This window comes from Grammomys surdaster, unplaced genomic scaffold, assembly GCF_004785775.1.
Source record: "Grammomys surdaster isolate TR1022 unplaced genomic scaffold, NIH_TR_1.0 126531, whole genome shotgun sequence".
NCBI classification, from domain to species: domain Eukaryota; kingdom Metazoa; phylum Chordata; class Mammalia; order Rodentia; family Muridae; genus Grammomys; species Grammomys surdaster.
The window spans coordinates 215,370-234,716 of record NW_021621323.1 but is presented as its reverse complement, the minus strand read 5'-3'; the positions used below and the strand labels follow the sequence as shown (position 1 = coordinate 234,716).

Genomic DNA, 19,347 nt, shown 5'->3' with positions numbered 1-19,347 from the left:
GCTTTGCTGAGAAAAATACTGCCTTTACTCTGATATATCATTTTTAAGTAACTCTAACTCAATCTTCTTTCAGAGACTGTTTTTTTCAAATCAGCAAAGAATTATTAGGCACAAAAAGCCTGGTCAAAGAACGAGTTTCTTTCAGAGGACAGAGATGCAGTAAAAACTGGGAATAATGTCAAGATCATAACAATACAAGTAGGCAAGCACTCATATATCTGAGAAAATGCTTCAATCAAAGGACATCTTTAACATCCTGAGGGACACACCTACATCCTAGAGCGATTGAAATGCATCTGACGGCCAAATGTTGCATAACATCAAGTCGCTTACTGAAATTATTGTTAATTGTTTTATTACTCACAGTACTTCTAGTCTATGGTGACATAAAAGTCAGGAACACAAGGAAAAGGAAAAATTGGCCTCTGAATGTAGGCAAGAACCTCAGTAATCACTGTTATAGAAAGAAAGACTCTTGGCTTGTCACAGTGAGACAAATCATATTGTTCACATAAGATGCTGCTTTAAATAATTAACAACTCAGGAGGACAAAAGGGGAAAGTAGGTCTTTGCCATGTTTCACATTCACATCTTGGTAACTTCATGAAGTATATGTTCCCAAATAAAAAGACAAGGTAGTTACTTATTTTACTAAGGTAACATTTTAACAAGCCCTGGATAGCAGGTCACTAACCTCAAAGAAAGAAAACAAGTATAGAGCAAAGGTACAGACAACTTTATTACAACTCTTTCCAAATTTCAAAATGCATTTATTACTGAGGTTAGGTCTAATATATAATATACTATATTACAAGGCAGAAGGCGTTTATAATCAGATATATTGCATTTCCCTGTACTGCCCAAAATACATCTTTGTAAGAACAGCAGCAACACACAGTAGCTTATAACCCCAAAATTATTTGTCAGAAATATTTAAGTTGAAACTTATTTTATGCCACTTTTCTCCAACATAAAGATGCAGCAAAACTATCTTCTACATGTCCTGCTGTTGGCACCGAAAACTTATGTATTCCATGAAGATACCCACGGCCTTCTATATATTTCCTTTAGTAGATAACAGGATCTTTAAAATTAACTAAAGTAAAACAATACTGTTTCCCCACTGCACGCAAGGGTAAAATATCTTTTGTTTTGTTTCGCTTTGCTTTGTCTTGTTTCTGTAGCCACCTAAACAGTACCAGCTTTTCAAGCCGCCTAAGTCTACAGTGAGCTCTAATCATCTTTTCTGAATCTGCCTATTGTTTGCTCTATGGGAGAACTTACAATTAACTCTGAACATTCCTTAATGATGAGCCTGAAAGTCAACTTAGGAAACGTAATAAAGTAAGGGGCTCACTTCCCTAATTACACAAGGACAATGCTCCTCATCTACCTCTGCTTCAACCAATCAACCTTACAAGAAGACAGGTCCTGCACCGAGGTCCTGACTGAAGAAGCAGTGAGGACAGGTGGAACTACAGTGACGGGGTCAGGTCACTTCCTTCCCATCCTTTGGCTTTGCATTTGTGAGCTACCAATCAGGGCACAGCATGTTCGGTCTTCTCGTTTTCACAACTGGAAATTGTTAGGAAAGCACACCAAATGTTCTAGTTTTCATGAGTCAAATGTAAAACAGATTTTGCTATGAGATGGAAGAAAGAAAACGTGAATGAAAGGTATGTGCTAGCTGCTTAGGTGGGGGAGCGGGACTCAGAGTCACTGTACATTAAGAGCACGTGCTGAAACTTCATGGTGCCAGTCACGTAATTTTGTGTATTTGGGACTAAAGACGTGAAGGGGTATCTTTTCCCTGTGGAAATAAAAAGAAGAGTGATAGAAGAGTCATAAGAAGGTGGAAGGAAAAGGTTCTACACTAATTCCAACATGCAGAAAACATGCCTTTCAAAAGCTTAATTTCAGACAGCTGCTTTGTTAAAAATAGCAAAAGGTTAGAAGTAGAGAGCTTTTGGAAACACAGAAATTAGTCTCCGGAGTCCTCCTGGAAATACTCTTTTATGCACTAAATAAAGGGAATCCAAGACAACACAGAAACCCATTCACTGAGATCTGAACTGTTAGTAAAATACCTTTTGCCAATTCATTATTTCAATATTACAGAGAAAATGCTCTAGACATAAAATCTAGACAATCTCAACTAATCTGCAAATCTGTTGCTACACATTTAGGTCACACTAAAGGCACTATGGGTTAAATCCTTAGTTTCTATTTACAAAAATAACAAAACTGCAACATTACAATTGAGAGTTTGAAGAGAACAAGCAGACCATTCATGAAAAGAAAGCATTCAATTCATAAAAGAGAACTTACTTTGCCTTCTTTGCATTGTCATTTTCAGATTCTTTCACTGCAATGTAAATAAGATTCAAAATTAACCTTTAAAATTTTTACCTTCAAAATCCCTTACATAATTATCTGTATGGATGTCAAATGTCAAAACCTCACAGACAACTAAAACAAATCCATATTGTTATTATACTGGCTATACTATACACCAAGGCCCCTCTTTTTAGAGCAACTCCCTGGACTAGAATCTTTTTATGTACAACATAATTTAAATGCAACCTTTTCCAGGACTGTTCGCTGTAACTGCCGATAAGCTGAAATATTACTATCAGAGTCCAGCCGTTCCCCTCCAATGTTCTCTAGAATCTCACTCACGGTGCTCAGTCCCAGTGATCTGGGCAAGGATCCGGAAGGAACGAGACTGCGTCGTTCCAGTCCGCGGGCGCCAGTCCTCAGTGTCCTCAATCAGCCTTTTCTTGCTGGCATCACTGTGAGTGGGTATATGATAAAACTCCGTGTTGCGCTCCACAATGTGTTTTCTTGGTGGGCTACAAAAAAGGGAAGAACACTAATTACAATTTAAATTGCATTGATGATAAAAATATTCTTTGGTAAACTATCAATTATATATTTACTTCTCAATATTCCTTTTATATACAGTTTGTTTGTGTAAATATGCTCAAAATACCCTTCTAAATAGACATCTTAGTAAGATACATTTATAGGTTACAGTAAACGGTGCTAAAGGGTTACACTGAAAAGAAAGATTACCGTTTAGGTGGAATTTTCCTTTTAAGTGACAGAGGAGGCAGCAGAAGAAAGAGTCCCAACATGAAGAAAAGGAAAGAAAAAGAATAAGGAAAATAAACAATGGAAAGCCTACAGCAATAAAAATTCCAACAATTTGAAATTACTCGTGATATTCATACTGGGTCATATAAAACAATATGAACCATGATTTAAACATTGTATTTGAATATTTCTTCTAGAATGCTATAATCAATTGGCTTTCACAAATTAGATTATTGTATATTTACTAGGCTCCAGAACCAAGAATGGTTTATATGGATAAATTAGCAATTTCAAGTATAATTTTGAGAAGGGACATAACTGTTTCTCATTTGTATACACAGCGTCTTCAGTCCTGAACAAAACCCACGGCACAGTGAAGATGTGCAATGTCTCTGAGGAAAAGTCAGCACAGTGAAGACGTGCAATGTCTCTGAGGAAAAGTCAGCACAGTGAAGACGTGCAATGTCTCTGAGGAAAAGTCAGCACAGTGAAGACGTGCAATGTCTCTGAGGAACCAATGTTGAAATGCTGCCTCCATCATTCTTTAGAACTGCAATTCTGGACAAGCCCATCTCACTGAGCCACAGGTTATTTTCATTAACAAAGAAAAAAACCACCACATAAAGTGGTGCTGTGAGAATTAAGTCTGATAATATATGCCAAAGACAAGAAAAGTATAATATTCAAGTATTGAGTTTGCCAAGAACTTTCATGTTTTTATTAATATAACATAAAAATTAAGGGAGTCATGATATACATTACTTAGTATTTCAGGATCAACTGAACAAAATAAATATTTCCTACTTCTCCTGAAGTAAGTCAAATGCCAGATAGCAGAAGCTATGGGTTTAACTTCAGAAAATAAAATACAACAAGCTCAAGTCTTGTGTAGTGGAAGATGTGAGTAGAGAAAATGTTCCAGATGTGTTCAGATGTGGATGTCAGACCTGCTAGGCTAACTCACCCTAGAAAACTACCACAGTGTAAGACGGGCAGCATTCAGGACGTCACAGCATCAAAACTACCTCAACACAGGAGTTCTTCCACGTGAATAAGCCTGGCTTTGAATTCGTGTACAGTCTGAAGGACTATGCTCTCCATTCAATGTGCTTTACAGAAGTCACGCTAAGTCTCAGATCTGATAAGTGGGGAATGTGACTTCAAGGTGGTTCTGAGGAATAAATAAGGTAAATGATGTACGCAAGAGGATTTCCACAGATCGTGATCCACAGGAATCACCAGACCGCTCTTTCAGTAAGACTACGAAACTAGCTGCAATGTCTGAGCTAAGACTACAAGTCAGAGACAGACACAATAAAAGAATCAATATTTGTGCAGAAAAAGTAAGACACACAATTTACACTGATATTTTATGATTATGGAAGTGAACAACTAAATAGATATTTATGAATATTGAACAACAAACAATTCTTTTAAGAATAAATAAAAGTTTCAGAAACTGAGAAAAAGAAGTTATTTACAAAAACACTGTCTTTGGCATATATTAAAAGGCTCTTAATTCTATATAAGTTCTTGAAAATTTTGGAGCAGATAAGAAGCTTATTAATTTTAAACTTCTCTTTAACCAGTCCAAAAGCTTTGTTAATTCTTAAATTATTGCCAATATCAAGTATGAGTTCTTTTACTAGAGAGGTTCTCATGGACCCCAGGTTGATCTCAAAACTTGCTAAGTACCTCAGGCTGATCCTCTAACCCTGATCCTCTTGCTCCCATCTTCCCAGTAATAGAATTACATTTAGTGAATTATAGGTGTACGCTGTCATACCCAGCCTACGCACTGATGGGGATGAAATCTAGAGTCTTGTAAATAAGATTTCTTTTAGCTTCTATATGAGTTCCATCTATAAAGACATGAAACAATGGCTTCAAGGTAAGACACAAAGAATAATATCAGAATACCATGAGGTAGTTACCATGACATGTTGACATAAAATATATCATAGACCTCATGGCAATTACCATCACAGCTTCAAAGTCTCAATTTAAATGACAAAACATTTCTAAACGTTTACCTAGTACTTCCATATTGTGAAAATTTAATAGGATGATTATGTTAAAAAATATTAATGATTTTAAAACTAAATATTTTTAAAATTAAGATATTTTAAATCCTTGAAAATAAAAAAAATTGAACTTTCAGGAGCAATTATTTTATTTCAAAATATAGAGCTTCAAATTAGGAAGGTTATCCATAGTTATTTCTTAAATCAATACTAAAAAAGGGACACCTAAATTATATCTCTAACTCTATGGCACGGTGCTTGTAATGCTAGCTGCTCCCTTCAGTGAGCTTTACTAATTTCTACTGTGGGGATGAGGGCAGGATTCATATAAAGGCTTCTAGTGTGAAAAGTGTCCCCACCAAATACTCCTTAACACATTTGAAAATTCTTGCAAAGCAATGATCCTGAGAATAGTTGGTGGGATGGGAAGTTGGGAAGTTAGAGAAAGAATGGTGAAAAGTACACGACAAACCATCAGGTAGGTACTTACACAGTGCCAGGGTTACTGGAGAAGAGAGAGTACACACAAGAAAGGTATGACAAGGAAGACATGGAGGTTCCCAGAGTGATGGAAAATATAGATGGGGGAGATGGGAAACAGACAAAAAAAGGAGAAAGAAATTAAAAAAAAATGAAACAGCAGAATCTAAAACAATTTAAGAGATGGCACACAAACACCATGCTTCAAAATAATTATGGAACCAAAGACAAGTAAGTACCATGTTAGCCAAAACTCTTGCACTGTTACTATGAGAACGATGGCTTAACAGCTGTTTTTATTCCACAAAACACTGACAACGACTTTATGTATTAGTATTAGTTCAAGTCCCAATTTCTAAATAGCAAGAAAGAACCATGTACCATGTGTTTTGTTTTTAATGCTTAGGTTTTTAGAAAAGATATTTTGGTATGAACTCACTCTTATTTTCCTATAAAAGCACATAATGAAGTACAAAATGAAGTATCACTTAGAAATCAGTTGAGGAATGGATTTCAAAATCAGAAAAGAAACTGTTCAGCCTCACATTATAGAAGTACATTAATAGCAACTAAAATCTCTTCCCATAAATCATCCTGATCACATAAGAGAATGTTACACTAAATTTTCTCACATAGCCACTGATGAAAACGTAGAAAGGACAGCAGACTAGGAATCGTGGGTTCTTTATCAATGTTAACGTATCTCCCTTCTACCCATGAGCACCACCAGGAATCTCAGAAGCAGTGTGTAGGAATTATATAGTTCTTTATTACAGGGGGTAGAATTACTACTCAAAAAGGTATAGCTGATTTGATGTGATAAAAGAACTCAGTTAATACTTGAAAGGGGGAATTTTAAATACAATTCATTCACATAGCTTAACATCGGCAAAATTATGAAATACAAATGCATCTGTGTTACAGTACAGATAGAGAATCAAGTGTAAATTCTATATGCTGGTTCGACTCTGCAATAAAATTTAGACAAAGTAGAAATGCATTATAAACAAAGTGAGGGAAACTACCTACCAGCTTTAATGTTAAAAATGGTCAGAGCTATGGGATTTCTATATGTTGATTCAGCATAAACACAACAGAGAGCTCAGTCCCACTCAATGAGACTGGACACAGCAATAAGGTGATTCCCCTGTATTACCCTTCTTTTCTCACAGGGTAAAGCAGTGGTTCTCAATCTTGTTAATGCTGTGACCCTATTAACATAGTTTCTCATATTGTGGTGACCCCAACCATAAACTATAACCATAGCTACTTCATAACTATAATTTTGCTACTGTTATAAATCATAATATAGATATTTGTATTTTCCTATGTTCTTAGGCAACCCTGGAGAAATGGCCATTTGACCTGCCGACCTCAACGGGGTTGCAACCCACAGGTTGAGTGACAACTGCTATAGTAAAGCATTCTCAACACGATACTGCAGGAATATCACTTTGCAACATAATCTCTTACATACAATTGTTGGTGTACACTCCAACAGTTAAAAGTTTACAGGAAATGTTTTGTGTTATCATGAAATTAAGGAGGCAATGTTCAGTGGCAAATGCCATGAGCAGACAGTTGACTGATTTCAACCTAAAGAGATCCACTGGAATAATCAACAAATATTTTCACATTTTTTAGAAAATATGTTCAAGTAGATATGAATATGTAGCAGATAACCTGCACTAGCTATTAGTCCATTTCCCACGTTACAGGAAAAGTACATCTACCAAAGGCTCATTTTCTACAACAGTCAAATCTTCCTGTCCTTCAGACTTCTTTCAAGGGCTTATGTGTAAAGTATTTGAAAGCCGTACAAATACTGGTTGGTAAGAGTAAATATTCCACAAGTACTCAAGAAGGGCGCTTTCGAGGTATAGCCTAAGCATACGAACTCACTGGAAGAATCACAACCAGAGTCTGCAGTCCCCGGAAGTAGACACAAAATCAAAATGACAGAAAGACACCTAAGTGACAACAGGTGACACAACCAAATTTGGCTCAGGATCAAATCTTAAATTTGGATTGTTATCAAGTATTTAGAAACTCAGTGAAACACAGAGTAACAGCCAACAACTTAATGAATCTGAATTCTGACCTTTGAAGCTATCTATTTAATATAAATGGTTCCATTCTTTTTTATTTCAAGTGCCACGTTTCTTTTTTTTTCCCAAACAAATTATGTGCTACACTACAGCCTACTAATTAGCCAGTTTTTATGGATAATCAGTTCATTTTAAATTGACAATAACTCATGGTGTGTAAGGATCTTACTAATGTGATGGGGTTAATAAGTAGATTGCAGGCAATTAGAAAGAAGGTGCTCTAACAGTTCAACAGCTAGCTCTCTTGAATATGTCTGACGAAAGACATTTCCTATTTCCAAAGAGACTTTACTGTGGTGTACTAATAAAAGAAATTTCTATATATGTTCAAAATAATTATAGCCCAATTAATATAAAAATGCTAGGTTGTTACAACAAGTTAGTTTTAATCTAGTTTTTAAGATAGTCATCACTAGTCAGTTTACTGTCGGTATGAATTAAGAAAAACCAAAATGCCAGGTTTTCAATGTCTATCTACTAACTGAAACATTTAGCAAATTGTTAACTATGTCTTTTGAATAATTTTAAAACATATGGACTTTCCAAAACTGACATACAAACATACTACACAGAGAAATCTAAACCTGCCAGTAACATTTTCTAATTTAATACTGAAAAATCAGAAAGATTTTTATCTTATATAGGAAATACTGGCTTTTGCTATCTGTTGGGGGTAATAATTTGGAAATAATTCAGCTTTTGTATATATTATTTACTCCTGGTAAACATTTTTAGTTTATCTTTGTCTTGTAACATTCTTGACTGACTGATTAGAATTAACTTCCCAAGCATTGCAACGTTTAGCCACTGCACAGCAAGCCTAACCCATCTTACATAGCTTATATAGCATAAGCAATACAACTACAACTATAAGGCAATTCACCAAAACAGAGCAATGCAAACCAAACTTACTGACAACATTATGTTTTTTCTAGACAAATCTTTTGCAAAATTAAGTTAATTTTTGCAAAAACTGAGCACTCATGCTGTTTACTAATATATAAATCACCATATCTGCTTTCCAGTAATGTAGATACTAACTTTGTCACGTGTGTTTTCTGTAAAGAGAAAAGCATTTTAAACCATTATTTGAATATACCACTAATTTTTGGATCTTTTGAGGCCGACTCTTCAAAACACCACATACAAACTGTTAAAGTTGCAGCCAAAGAAAACTGAAATTAATAGAGGATACACAAAAGACTTACCTCCTGAGAGCAGTGGCACATTATAATGCAGGACATGTGGACAGTGAAATGCAAATCAGTTCATCTATTTCGTGTAAAACAGCTTGTTTCCAGTCAGGAATATAGAACCCTATTCTATTCCTCGTGGAGTAAAAGGGCAGCAGAGAGGAGCAGTATGCCAAGAACAATAATTTATACACAGAAGGAAGATTTAAATTTCCTTTAAAATGCCTTAATCATTATTAATTACAAGAGTAGTTACATAGCTGTTAACAGTTACTCTCAGAACCATCAGTATGCTAATGCTAGCCAGACTCCTACTACATAGAGAATAGCTAGTTTCTATCTTAATAATGATGCAATAAGCACTTGCTTTTGTCTCTTATTTGTTGATTCAACGCAAATGTGGGTGGGAATACCCATGAAACTGGCAAATTAGCCAATCATTTCAAATCACTTAAAAACCAGAAGTCGTGATGCTTTGAGGAAAAGACAACTCAGTCATTTACTTAACTGTAACCTCTTAAACTTTTAAACGGTTGGTCATTGGTGTGTGCTATTTTAAAAGTAATTAATAAAGTCTAATAGCTCTCAAGTTTACAAGAGGTTTGTTTTACTGATGTCATAAAAATCTGGGAAGCCTAGCAGTAAAACATCTGACAGAAACAGGTTAACATCTGAAATGGAGAAAGTGCTCATCAATGCCACAAAACATTAACTCTTCAGGAAAACCCATGACTGACTAGTCAAGTATGAGACTTTTTACTTCTCCAATCGAAATGCAAAAATGAAAAGAACACTACACGTCTGCCTTAGAATTAGTCAGGCACCAAACTGTGCTCTTACTGTCCTAACATCTGGACAGCATTTGAAATCAAGCTATTTTTAAACACTTTCAGTTTACCAATGCAAAGCAGTAGCTTGCTTGTTAATGATGCAAAACATGAAATAATCCCCTTTATCCTCAGTTTTATACTGTGCTGAACATCAGGCATGTGCTGTGTGAATACTTGCAGACTCATTAAGAAGCTGCCACTAAGGTCCTGAAACTAGAGCACAGCCATTTCTGCCTGAAATAAGGTCTAATCATTTCAACTTCAATGACTCAGGAAATGTCCAGCAAGCACGAATTGAGTTGGAAGCTCAATACTTTTTCAGAACTTCACTTTCCTTTTGCCTCAAAAAGACTTTATTATAAAATTTCCAGAAGTATTAAAAGGTTTTAGTCTGCCTTCAATGGAGTTTCTGTCTACTCAAACTAGAATTTAATAAATACAGTAAACGTGTGCTTCAGTTTTCTCTGAACAAGCATTTGACAGGCAACGTCTGGTTACTCAGTTTAATTACTCTAGTATCTATTGTCAAAAAATAGACAACTTACAACAAAAAAATATAGCTAAACACACAAACATGTTCCCTTCCTTGGATAAGGGAGACACAACATTCTTTGAAGGGCACTAATTAACTTCAATGTCTATATCAATACTTTAAGAAAAAACCACTATGACCACAGAGCCCGTGGCTCTTCTTGCTCCCTCAGCAGCAGCCTGGAGCCTTGCCACCTCCTCTTTCAAAGCCCAGGAGCTGCCATGGCAACAACATTACAGAAAGCACGTCCTCTTCATTAAGTGAGTTAACATTCCAGACGGGTTAGATCTCTCAGAATGGGTCTATACACAATTATTTTAATTATAAATTTCCTAGAGACTTGCATTGGCAAAGCCCATCACAAGTGCATATTTTTTCCCTTTAAACGTACATTTTGTCGCAACAAATCCAACCAAAATTGTACATAGATTATTTTGCCAGCAAATAACTTCACTGAATCCTAAAAGAAATAAATTAGCTACCTAGAAATAACAGCTTCCAAAGCATATGTGCAACCTTAAATCTTGGGGCTTTGAATAATATGCTCAAAACAGTTTTTAAAATGTAACCACTAAATGTTCTAAGCTGTCTTCTAGAGAGATGTGAGTCAGAAGTGATTTGTTTTCAGCTTTCTAGACTATTTCCTGGAGGGAAAGATCAATACAAACTCATCTCCTCTCTCCTTAAGGAAGTGTAGATATGCTGAGAACAATTACAATCACACAGCTTAAACCACCTTTGGTGATAAAAAAAAAAAAAAGAGAAAGAAAATTTTTAGACAGAAAGAAAGATTTGCCTTGCATTATAAGTGCCAGCTGCTCAACACTGTAGGAACTTGGCCCGCAAAGTTGTAGAGTGTGTTATGTGCTCAGAACATTCCAATATGCATAATCATGTTCTGATTAACTTGTAACTGCTTTGCACAGTGCTTTGTAAATAAATGAAGGCCACTGTTAGTATAGTAAATAGAATTTCATCTTCCTTCAAAGAACAGCTGAGGAGAAAGGACATTGTTTCCTGGAAATTACCTGAAAGAAGAGTTTTGAAAAAAACAAAAACCACCCAGGACCACCTACCCATTTTGCTGCTTAATGTCACCCTGGGATCCTCTTCGCTGTCCCTCTGCTAGCTCCTGAGCAGACTCGGAACACACGCTGGTGACTGTGGGCTGACGTGGGACATTAACTGCAGGTTTACCAGTGTTTGGTGGAGATGAACACTGGTCAGCACTAAGACTGGCACTAACATGCAGTCCGGATGCAGAGAGTGTGGGGGGAGTGACAGCGGCCACGGGTGGAGGGGAAGCATGTGATGAGGTGGCGGCATGGGCTGGGGTGAACGCAGACGATGGTGATGGGATGGATGTGACTTTTGGTGAAGACACAGAACCAAAGGGCCGTGGTGCTTTATTGTAGGCCATGTTGGCTGTGGAAGTGACTTTGGATACAGCAGGAGATGTAATGGGCACAGGCTTAACTACTTCCTTAGGTTCGCCCTATGTGAAATAAAAATAAATATATACAAAAACACACAAAACACATGCAAAACATATTAAGCGCATAAACATACAGCCGATTTTAAAAGGACAAACACTATGTTAGCAGCTTAAATATGTCTTCAAGAAAAACAATGAGTTGATATAGCATAGCATGCATTCTAACTGGTCTCATCATGCATAACACTAATGCATAAAAGAAACACATTTTGATTTATAAAAATTAACATTCCAGAATACTTAAAAACAGAGCAGAAAACCCAGCAAAAATACCCTATAGGCCTTCATTAAATGTCAACTTAGATATATTTTAAATGAATAATTTTACTCCACATAAACAAACTACTACTAACTGAAACAATTTATTTTTAAAATACCCAAAGCCTCAATTACGATTCCATCTTACTAACATATTTTATTTTTTTTCTACAATATAATTACTTGAGTCATGAAACATACCATGTTTTAAACTCTTCAATTAAGGAAACTCACCTAACTCAAAAGTATGTGTTATGCAGTTATTATGAGTAAAGAAATGGGGCAGGGATGTAAAACAAACGAACAAAGAACAATCATCCTGTGTTCTTCCTAGGAAGCACTCCTTTTCCTTCCCTGGGTGTGTTAAGATAGTATTCAGAGATAAAATAAAATTCTTTCCTCTTTTCCAAAATAAAATATTTAAGTCTCATGAGAAAAAGGCATGATCTTACATATTTCCTCATTGCTAGGAGCCAAAGACTAATAAGAAAAACCATTTCCTCGAAAATCACCAGAATTAGCAAAACGTTATGTGGACTCAATATTCAAAGCTTGCTCCTTTAAAATAAGACTATATATCTACAACACAAAACAAAAAAAAACACTTTCACTCTACCACTCCAAAAGAAAATCAGATCGGATCTTTAAGAAAATATATACTGGTAACTCTAATGCTTAATTACAAGAAAAAAGGCAATAATGAGTTTAGGACTGAAAGAAGTCAATTAAATGAACAACTGAATACTCTGCCAAAAAATGAAGAAGAAAAAACTTCAAAGAGTATAAATCAATTACTTTAAAAAAAAAAGCTGGCTTGGGATAATATGAGGATGTGGGATAAAAAACAGGGCATTTGTCAATAGCCTAATCCAAGAACACAACGGAATGGGGTGATATTCACTTTGGGTAGCTATAATGGTTTTTAGAAAATAGATGGGTAAACATAAAAAAATTAGGAGTAAATACAAAAGGAATTTGGACATGCATTATGGACAATGTAGGGACTTGGAAATAATGTCTCATAAAAATCACAAATAGTAACTGTGATGGTTACTCTTGGTTGTCAACTTGACTGCATCTTAACTAACACAGAATCAGAGGCAATTTTAATCCTTGAGGTGGAAAGACCCACCTTTAATCTGGGCCATACCTTCTGATGGTATAAAGAACATGGAGGAAGGAAACTTTTTCTCTTTGCCTGTTTTGCTCCTTCCTTGCTAACAAGTCCATTCCTTCTCTGGCATCAGAGCCTATTTCTTCCTTATCCCAGTGTGTATCTTAAAGACCAGCTGAGAACTGAACAACTACTGGATTCTTGGACCCTCTGTTTGGTAGATACCTATTGCTGGACTAGCTGTATTACAGCCTGAAAGCTATTCTAACAAATCTCCTTTGTAACATGTACATTTACATATGCATCTGTTCTATAAGTCCTGTTCCTCTGGAGATCCTTGACTAATATAGTAACTTTGTAAGTTCTAGTTTCTATTTCCCTCTTTGTTTTTTATGGGAAAGAACAAGTAAAACTGTGTTGAGACTGTAAACTAAACATTGTTATAACCTGAGACAAGAACAACGGCTCCAGATGGACTGAGAGCAGTGACACTGCACAAGAAACATACCTTTTGGACAGCAACCGGTTCAGACTTGGCTGCAGCAGAAGCTCTGGAGGGGAAAGAAGAAAAAAAATCTTGATTCTTTTGCAATTTACAAATGTCATCAACAGAATTTTACTATTTATATACTTTAAGATATTAAATAACCAAAATTAACACCTTTATAAATCAGTTTTCATTATTCACATTTTTTTGGGGGGGGCTCTTTTTTGAAACAGGGTTTCTCTGTGTAGCCCTGGCTATCCTGGAGCTCACTATGTAGATCAGGCTGGCCTCTAACTCAGAGATCCTACCTCTGCCTCTGGAGTGCTTAGATTGATCTAATTAGAGCATGTAATTAGACATCAGTGTTACAAAGTCCAGTATTCTTATACACTGAAAGGTTTCTAGTTCTACAAGCTCAAATGAGGAAAAAAAATACCGATTATGTTTGCTATCGTACCTATGCTTTTAACTCTTAAGCTAAGGCAAGCCTCACATTAAAAGGTAAAAAGCAGCATGACTTCTTGATCTTCAAGCAGTTCTTCAATAACCCAACCTGAATCTTGATTTCCAGAAGTAGCTGTGTTTTTCTCCTAACATTCATGAGAACATCTACAAATGGTGGTCTCTTTCTGAAAGTTAACAGTTATATTTAGGCAGAACTAAGATCCTTAATAAAGTAATTTGCTTCCTATTTATATTCTTAAACATTACACAAGTTAATGTGTATCAACTGTCAACTTTACAGTAGAATCCCCTAGGACACATGCGTCTGAGCATGTCTGTGAGAAATTATCTAGCTCAGGATAACTAAGGTGGGAAGAGACATCTTATCTATGGGAAACATCATCCCATGGGCAGAAGTCCTAGACTGAACAAAAAGAGAAAATGAGTCGAGTGCAGAAATCATCACCAGTGACTCCTGGTTAGAAGTAATGTGATCAGCTGTTTCAAGGTCCGGCCACCATATCTTCCCCTCTAGGAGGGACCCTATCCTCAAATTGTGAGCCACAATACACTCTTCCTTCCTAAACTTTTTGCCAGTGTAGTGTGTCAGAGCAATGAGAAAAGTAACTACTATATCATGTTAAAGACCAAGTTCAATTAATTCGCCAAGTTAACACTTTCAGTAAAGGCAACTCCTTGTCCTGTTTTTACCCATATGTCAGTGCAGTACCTGGCAAGTAATACATTATGAGTAATGAATGTGCAAGGGAAAGACCAAGGAACATCTGACAAAATTCCAGGCATGTGACGACTATTTGTATTTCAAGTAGATTGATACTTTTAACCTGTTCTTATTTTGTCTATGTGCCTTTTTGGTTTAGTGAGCTAAACAGTAACAATAATTGGTCTAGAGCAACTATCTCTTATAAAACAAAACTATGATTATCTTCACCTTTCAAGTAAATTGCTTGGGATAAGAGTTATGATCCCTGCTGCTATACTTTATAGTATGGTATCTGTCTGTACAAACAACTGAGGAAGCTGATATCTTATATGATATTTCCTTGATTTTAATGTGTTCCTTTTTCTTTTTTAAAGAACTGGTTGAGAATTGTATACATGTATATAATGTGTTTTGATCAAACTGACCTCCCTTTCTTCCTCTCCCACTCTTTCTCTATTTCCTCACTGCAAGTTATTTTTTAATATATCAAGAGCAAGCTAATGCCTCATCGGAGTGGAATTTGAAGAATGTAAGAATAGTAGGTAAATAGTAATTTATAATAACTTCATTATATAAAACATGAGGTTATTTTATTTAAATAGACAACAGAGCACAAATAACCTAGAACAGTCAGTCTTTGGATAAACATATCCTAGTAATGAACCCTAATTAACAATTTAGCTGCAGCCAAATTTTCCAATAACAACTAATCTCACTACAAGCACCAACAGAATAGTTGACTAGCCTAAAGAAAGGCCACAGTGGATATTAAGAGTCAGATACTAAAGTACAGGTTATACCCTGTACCATTGCACAACTTTCCATGTGTTCTCTCAAACAACTTCTCTTTAACTTGCAGGGTTATTTCAACAAAGAACAAGTTGAAGTCCAGAGCAATGGAATCTTCCTAGGAATTTCTCAGTCCAATTTAATAATCGCAAAGGATCTACTCATTAAAGCCACCCAAGACATTACTGAAAGGTTGCCAAAATAGAGAAGCCAATATCCTTTTTCATCCAGATGCGTTAAGATTCAGGGAGCATGTCTAGCAATGTAATGTGTAAACAAAGGTCATGCTACATGGTTGGGGTGGAGCTCAGTTCAGCTCGCCCACCAGGAGCAAGGCCCTGGGCCCAACCCTCAGCATCACAATGAGCAAGAAAAAAAAAAATCAATGAACAGTTACCAGGCTGCCATACTCAAGATGAACATAGATGAAAACAAATGCCTTCATTTTGATAGAGTTCCCTCTAACCTAAGTAGTGCTGACAGCACAAAGGCACAGAACTATATCTGCACTAATTTTGCTGCCCCACAACTTATCATGTTCACAATGAATCTAAGCATACTCGATTAACTAAAAGCTCTATAAATTTAGTATTTGAAAAAAAAATTGAACTTACAGAAAAAAAAATCAGAACATACCCTATTCCCCTTCTAACAAGGCTTCACAAGAAGTAAGATAAGCATTTTAGGAAGGTTGGCAACATGTCCTCAAAATCCCAGGGTGAGTCCATTACACAAACATCTTACTATGTGGAAAAGTAGATCAGCGTATAATTACAAGCCAAATGAAGCAGCTGATATACCACAAAGTGCAATAAAAGTCAGCTCCCTTGTTTTCAACATTAAGCACAGAAGGAACCATAGAATTATTAAATTCCAAGAAAAGTTTTCTTACACGCCAATACTTAGATGTTCTGTGACATCTAAGTATTTATTGAAGTTCAAATTTTCAGCAAAAGTTTGAAATATTCTGTTAAAATGCTTTACTTTCCCTTCCAAGTAAATTTGTAGGTCAGGTCAATAAAGTTTCCCTTTTTACCCCTAAAATCATTTCTCGAAACAATTTTTCATTTTGGTATTGTATGATGAAATGCTTCCTACAATGTTAGTGATCTACTTAAAAAGGATCAATATTGTTAGCAACATTTTAGGAAAGGTTCTATTTAAATGATACTTATTTTTTCTCTTTTGAGTACCTCTTCCCTAATATATACAATGAATACATGTTTTTTATAATAAGAAAAACTTTCTCAAAGCTTATTTCATAGTAAGCTATCTTGTAAAAAATTAAATAAAGCCTTCTATTACGAGAGATATGTGGGAAAAAATGAAGACCCAAGTTATACATCATCTCAATCACAAGCCTTTAAAATACCTAAAGAAAATACTATAGATTGCCATACACACATAGTTGAAAGGCAGCCTGTTATTTAGGAATAATTCTCAAGAGTAGAGGGTAAGGCTTGGGAAACATCATTTAAAATAAATATTTAAAGAATGAACAGATCTTTGCAATGTATGAAATGTTTACTTAAGTTTCCCAGGAGTAGTAGATAAAATTAAGGGAAAGAAATATTACAATATACAACCATAAAACTTTATAATGTATAATCTAAAAGAAACTGATTATATAAATCATCTTTCTTGCCTCACTTGTACTCTCTTAAACTTTATGTTTAATAAGATACCCAGGATATCCTGTCTGAAGCATAATTTGACCATGCTTAAAGAAGGAAATTCTATTTCCTTTATCTAATGTATCTATGAATATATGTATTCAGTATGCTCTCTGGAGAAAGCCCTAACATATGGATATAAAAAATAATTTGCCAAACTTAAATTTGTTATAATTATCTTTCCTTAAGTTTGACAAAGCATTTTCTCTTTTAGCACTGTCACAGATTACCTAGAAGAGAGTAAATTTAAGGCATTTAAACAAATGAATATTTAGAGACTGCAGTATGTGGATTAAAAAAACAAATCATAAAATACTGCCTCTCCCTTTGGACAGCAAAGACCGTGAGTCCCTCTTGTGCAGGGTGAGTTTCCTGGCAATGGCACAGTGCCATGGCCAACAATTGGCTTCTTGTTCTCTCTCCTTAGTGGGAAGCCCTGACAAGAGTAAGCGTGGACGGGGAGATACCACTGCCTTGGGTGAGTCTATCCCCAGTACACGGAATGTGAAGAACAAAGCTGTCCCTGTGGCTGGAACAAGCTTTTGAAAGTTGCTTCATTTTTTGTTTTGTTGGTTTTCTTTTTTTTTTTTAATAAAAGCAGTATCTGAAAGCAAAATCCCTGAATCGGTATATATAACCAGTTTCAGGCCTTCAGCTTAACAGTTGAAAGGAGTTTGCAGTTATAAGAGACCTGTTAAAAATCTAGAACTGTGATGTTCTAGTTAGAATGAAGAATACAAAAGCATGATCATCATTTAGCAATAGGTCAGTCATGAATTAGATTCAAAGGAATCACACAAAAATGCAACTCTGAACACGCAAGGGCCAATATTTAAGTCATGTTTTTACCTAGTGCATTTTCTAATACTGCTTTACAAAACCAAGTAGCTTTTATTTGAAAAAGTAGCCAGTAAATTTCCATGATAATGTTTAAGAACAAGGAATCAGGGAACAGAAGTATGTGGATAAGGATGAGTTTACATCACTCTTGATAATGTGTGGTATCCTTGACAGAAGTATGTGGATAAGGATGAATTTACATCACTCTTGATAATGTGTGTATCCTTGACCCCGTCTACCATGTAACTCATAAGCAGCCAGGATGAGGGATCTGGCCCATCTTCTAGGAAGTGAGCTCTGAATTTCCCACAGCATGGCCGTCTTTGGACCTCCCGACCTTAGGACCCATAAACACTGAGGCACATCATTCATCACTTTAATTACGAAGATGTCAATTTATAATAACAAAGCAAGTCCAAACTTGAAAGAAAGCAAACATGCAAACGTGCAAATGGATGCCTCTTGTAGAGTCCTCTGTACTTCACTGTCCTCAGACACTGAGCATTGGACACTGTTCATGCTTCCCTGGCCTTTTCCAAATTACTTGAAAATATCTCCTATAAATAAAAGCACAACATAGTTATGTATCAAACATAAGAACCCTTAGTTTATCAAAAACTCTCCTTACATGTGCTATGCAAATGCTTTCTCTCTTTCTTCTCATCTTTCTTGACTACAGAAACAAGTAAAACACATTGCTCGGCCCTAGAAGGAGAACAAAGGTGGATGGACTACCTATGCACAGATAAAGAAAGAGGGAAAAGGGACATGGCAACTGTTCTGGCTATGTATCTAGGGTCCTGTCCTTGTGCCTGCACATAGCTGGAAATCAAGTGTGTCTCTGAGATAGCAAGGACAGGGAGCTATCTCCTGGTAACTGCTTCTGCTGAGATCATTTGCTGCAATTTTCCTTGTGAAGTGATTATAGCAGTTGATAAAAGATTTGGGACCAATTTTAACCAACTAGTTATAAATCAAGCTGATGGGTGGATGGGTGGATGGGTGGATGGATGGATGGGTGGGTGGATGGATGGATGGATGGGTGGATGGATGGATGGGTGGATGGATGGATGGATGGATGGGAAGAAGGTAGTGAGGAAAAAAAGAAGCCAAAATTGGCAGTTAGCAGGCTAAATTTTAAAAGACTAAATGAATCTTAAGGTCAGTATTACTATGAGCTCAAGAGTGAATTAAGAACCTTTGTCACCCTGTAATACTCAAATTTTCAGACAGAAAAGCCAAAATATATCAAAATAATTT

General features: G+C 36.0%; 1 protein-coding gene across 5 annotated transcripts in view; it reads right to left on the bottom strand.

Annotated features, from left to right (window-relative positions):
* Pdlim5 (PDZ and LIM domain 5) overlaps window positions 1-19,347 on the bottom strand; it is a 158,867-nt gene that overhangs the window by 62,299 nt on the left and 77,221 nt on the right. For 2 of the 5 annotated variants that reach the window (XM_028760397.1, XM_028760398.1), the window contains exons 4-7: window positions 13,639-13,681; window positions 11,340-11,758; window positions 2,680-2,852; window positions 2,329-2,365 (exon numbers count right to left, since the gene is read on the bottom strand). In XM_028760397.1, coding sequence (XP_028616230.1) covers window positions 2,329-2,365; window positions 2,680-2,852; window positions 11,340-11,758; window positions 13,639-13,681 — 672 coding nt within the window. Of the gene's footprint in view, window positions 1-492; window positions 1,811-2,328; window positions 2,366-2,679; window positions 2,853-3,075; window positions 3,094-5,610; window positions 5,626-8,749; window positions 8,767-11,339; window positions 11,759-13,638; window positions 13,682-19,347 lie in introns of those variants that run through there. The other 3 variants (XM_028760401.1, XM_028760400.1, XM_028760399.1) reach the window with 3 other exon arrangements.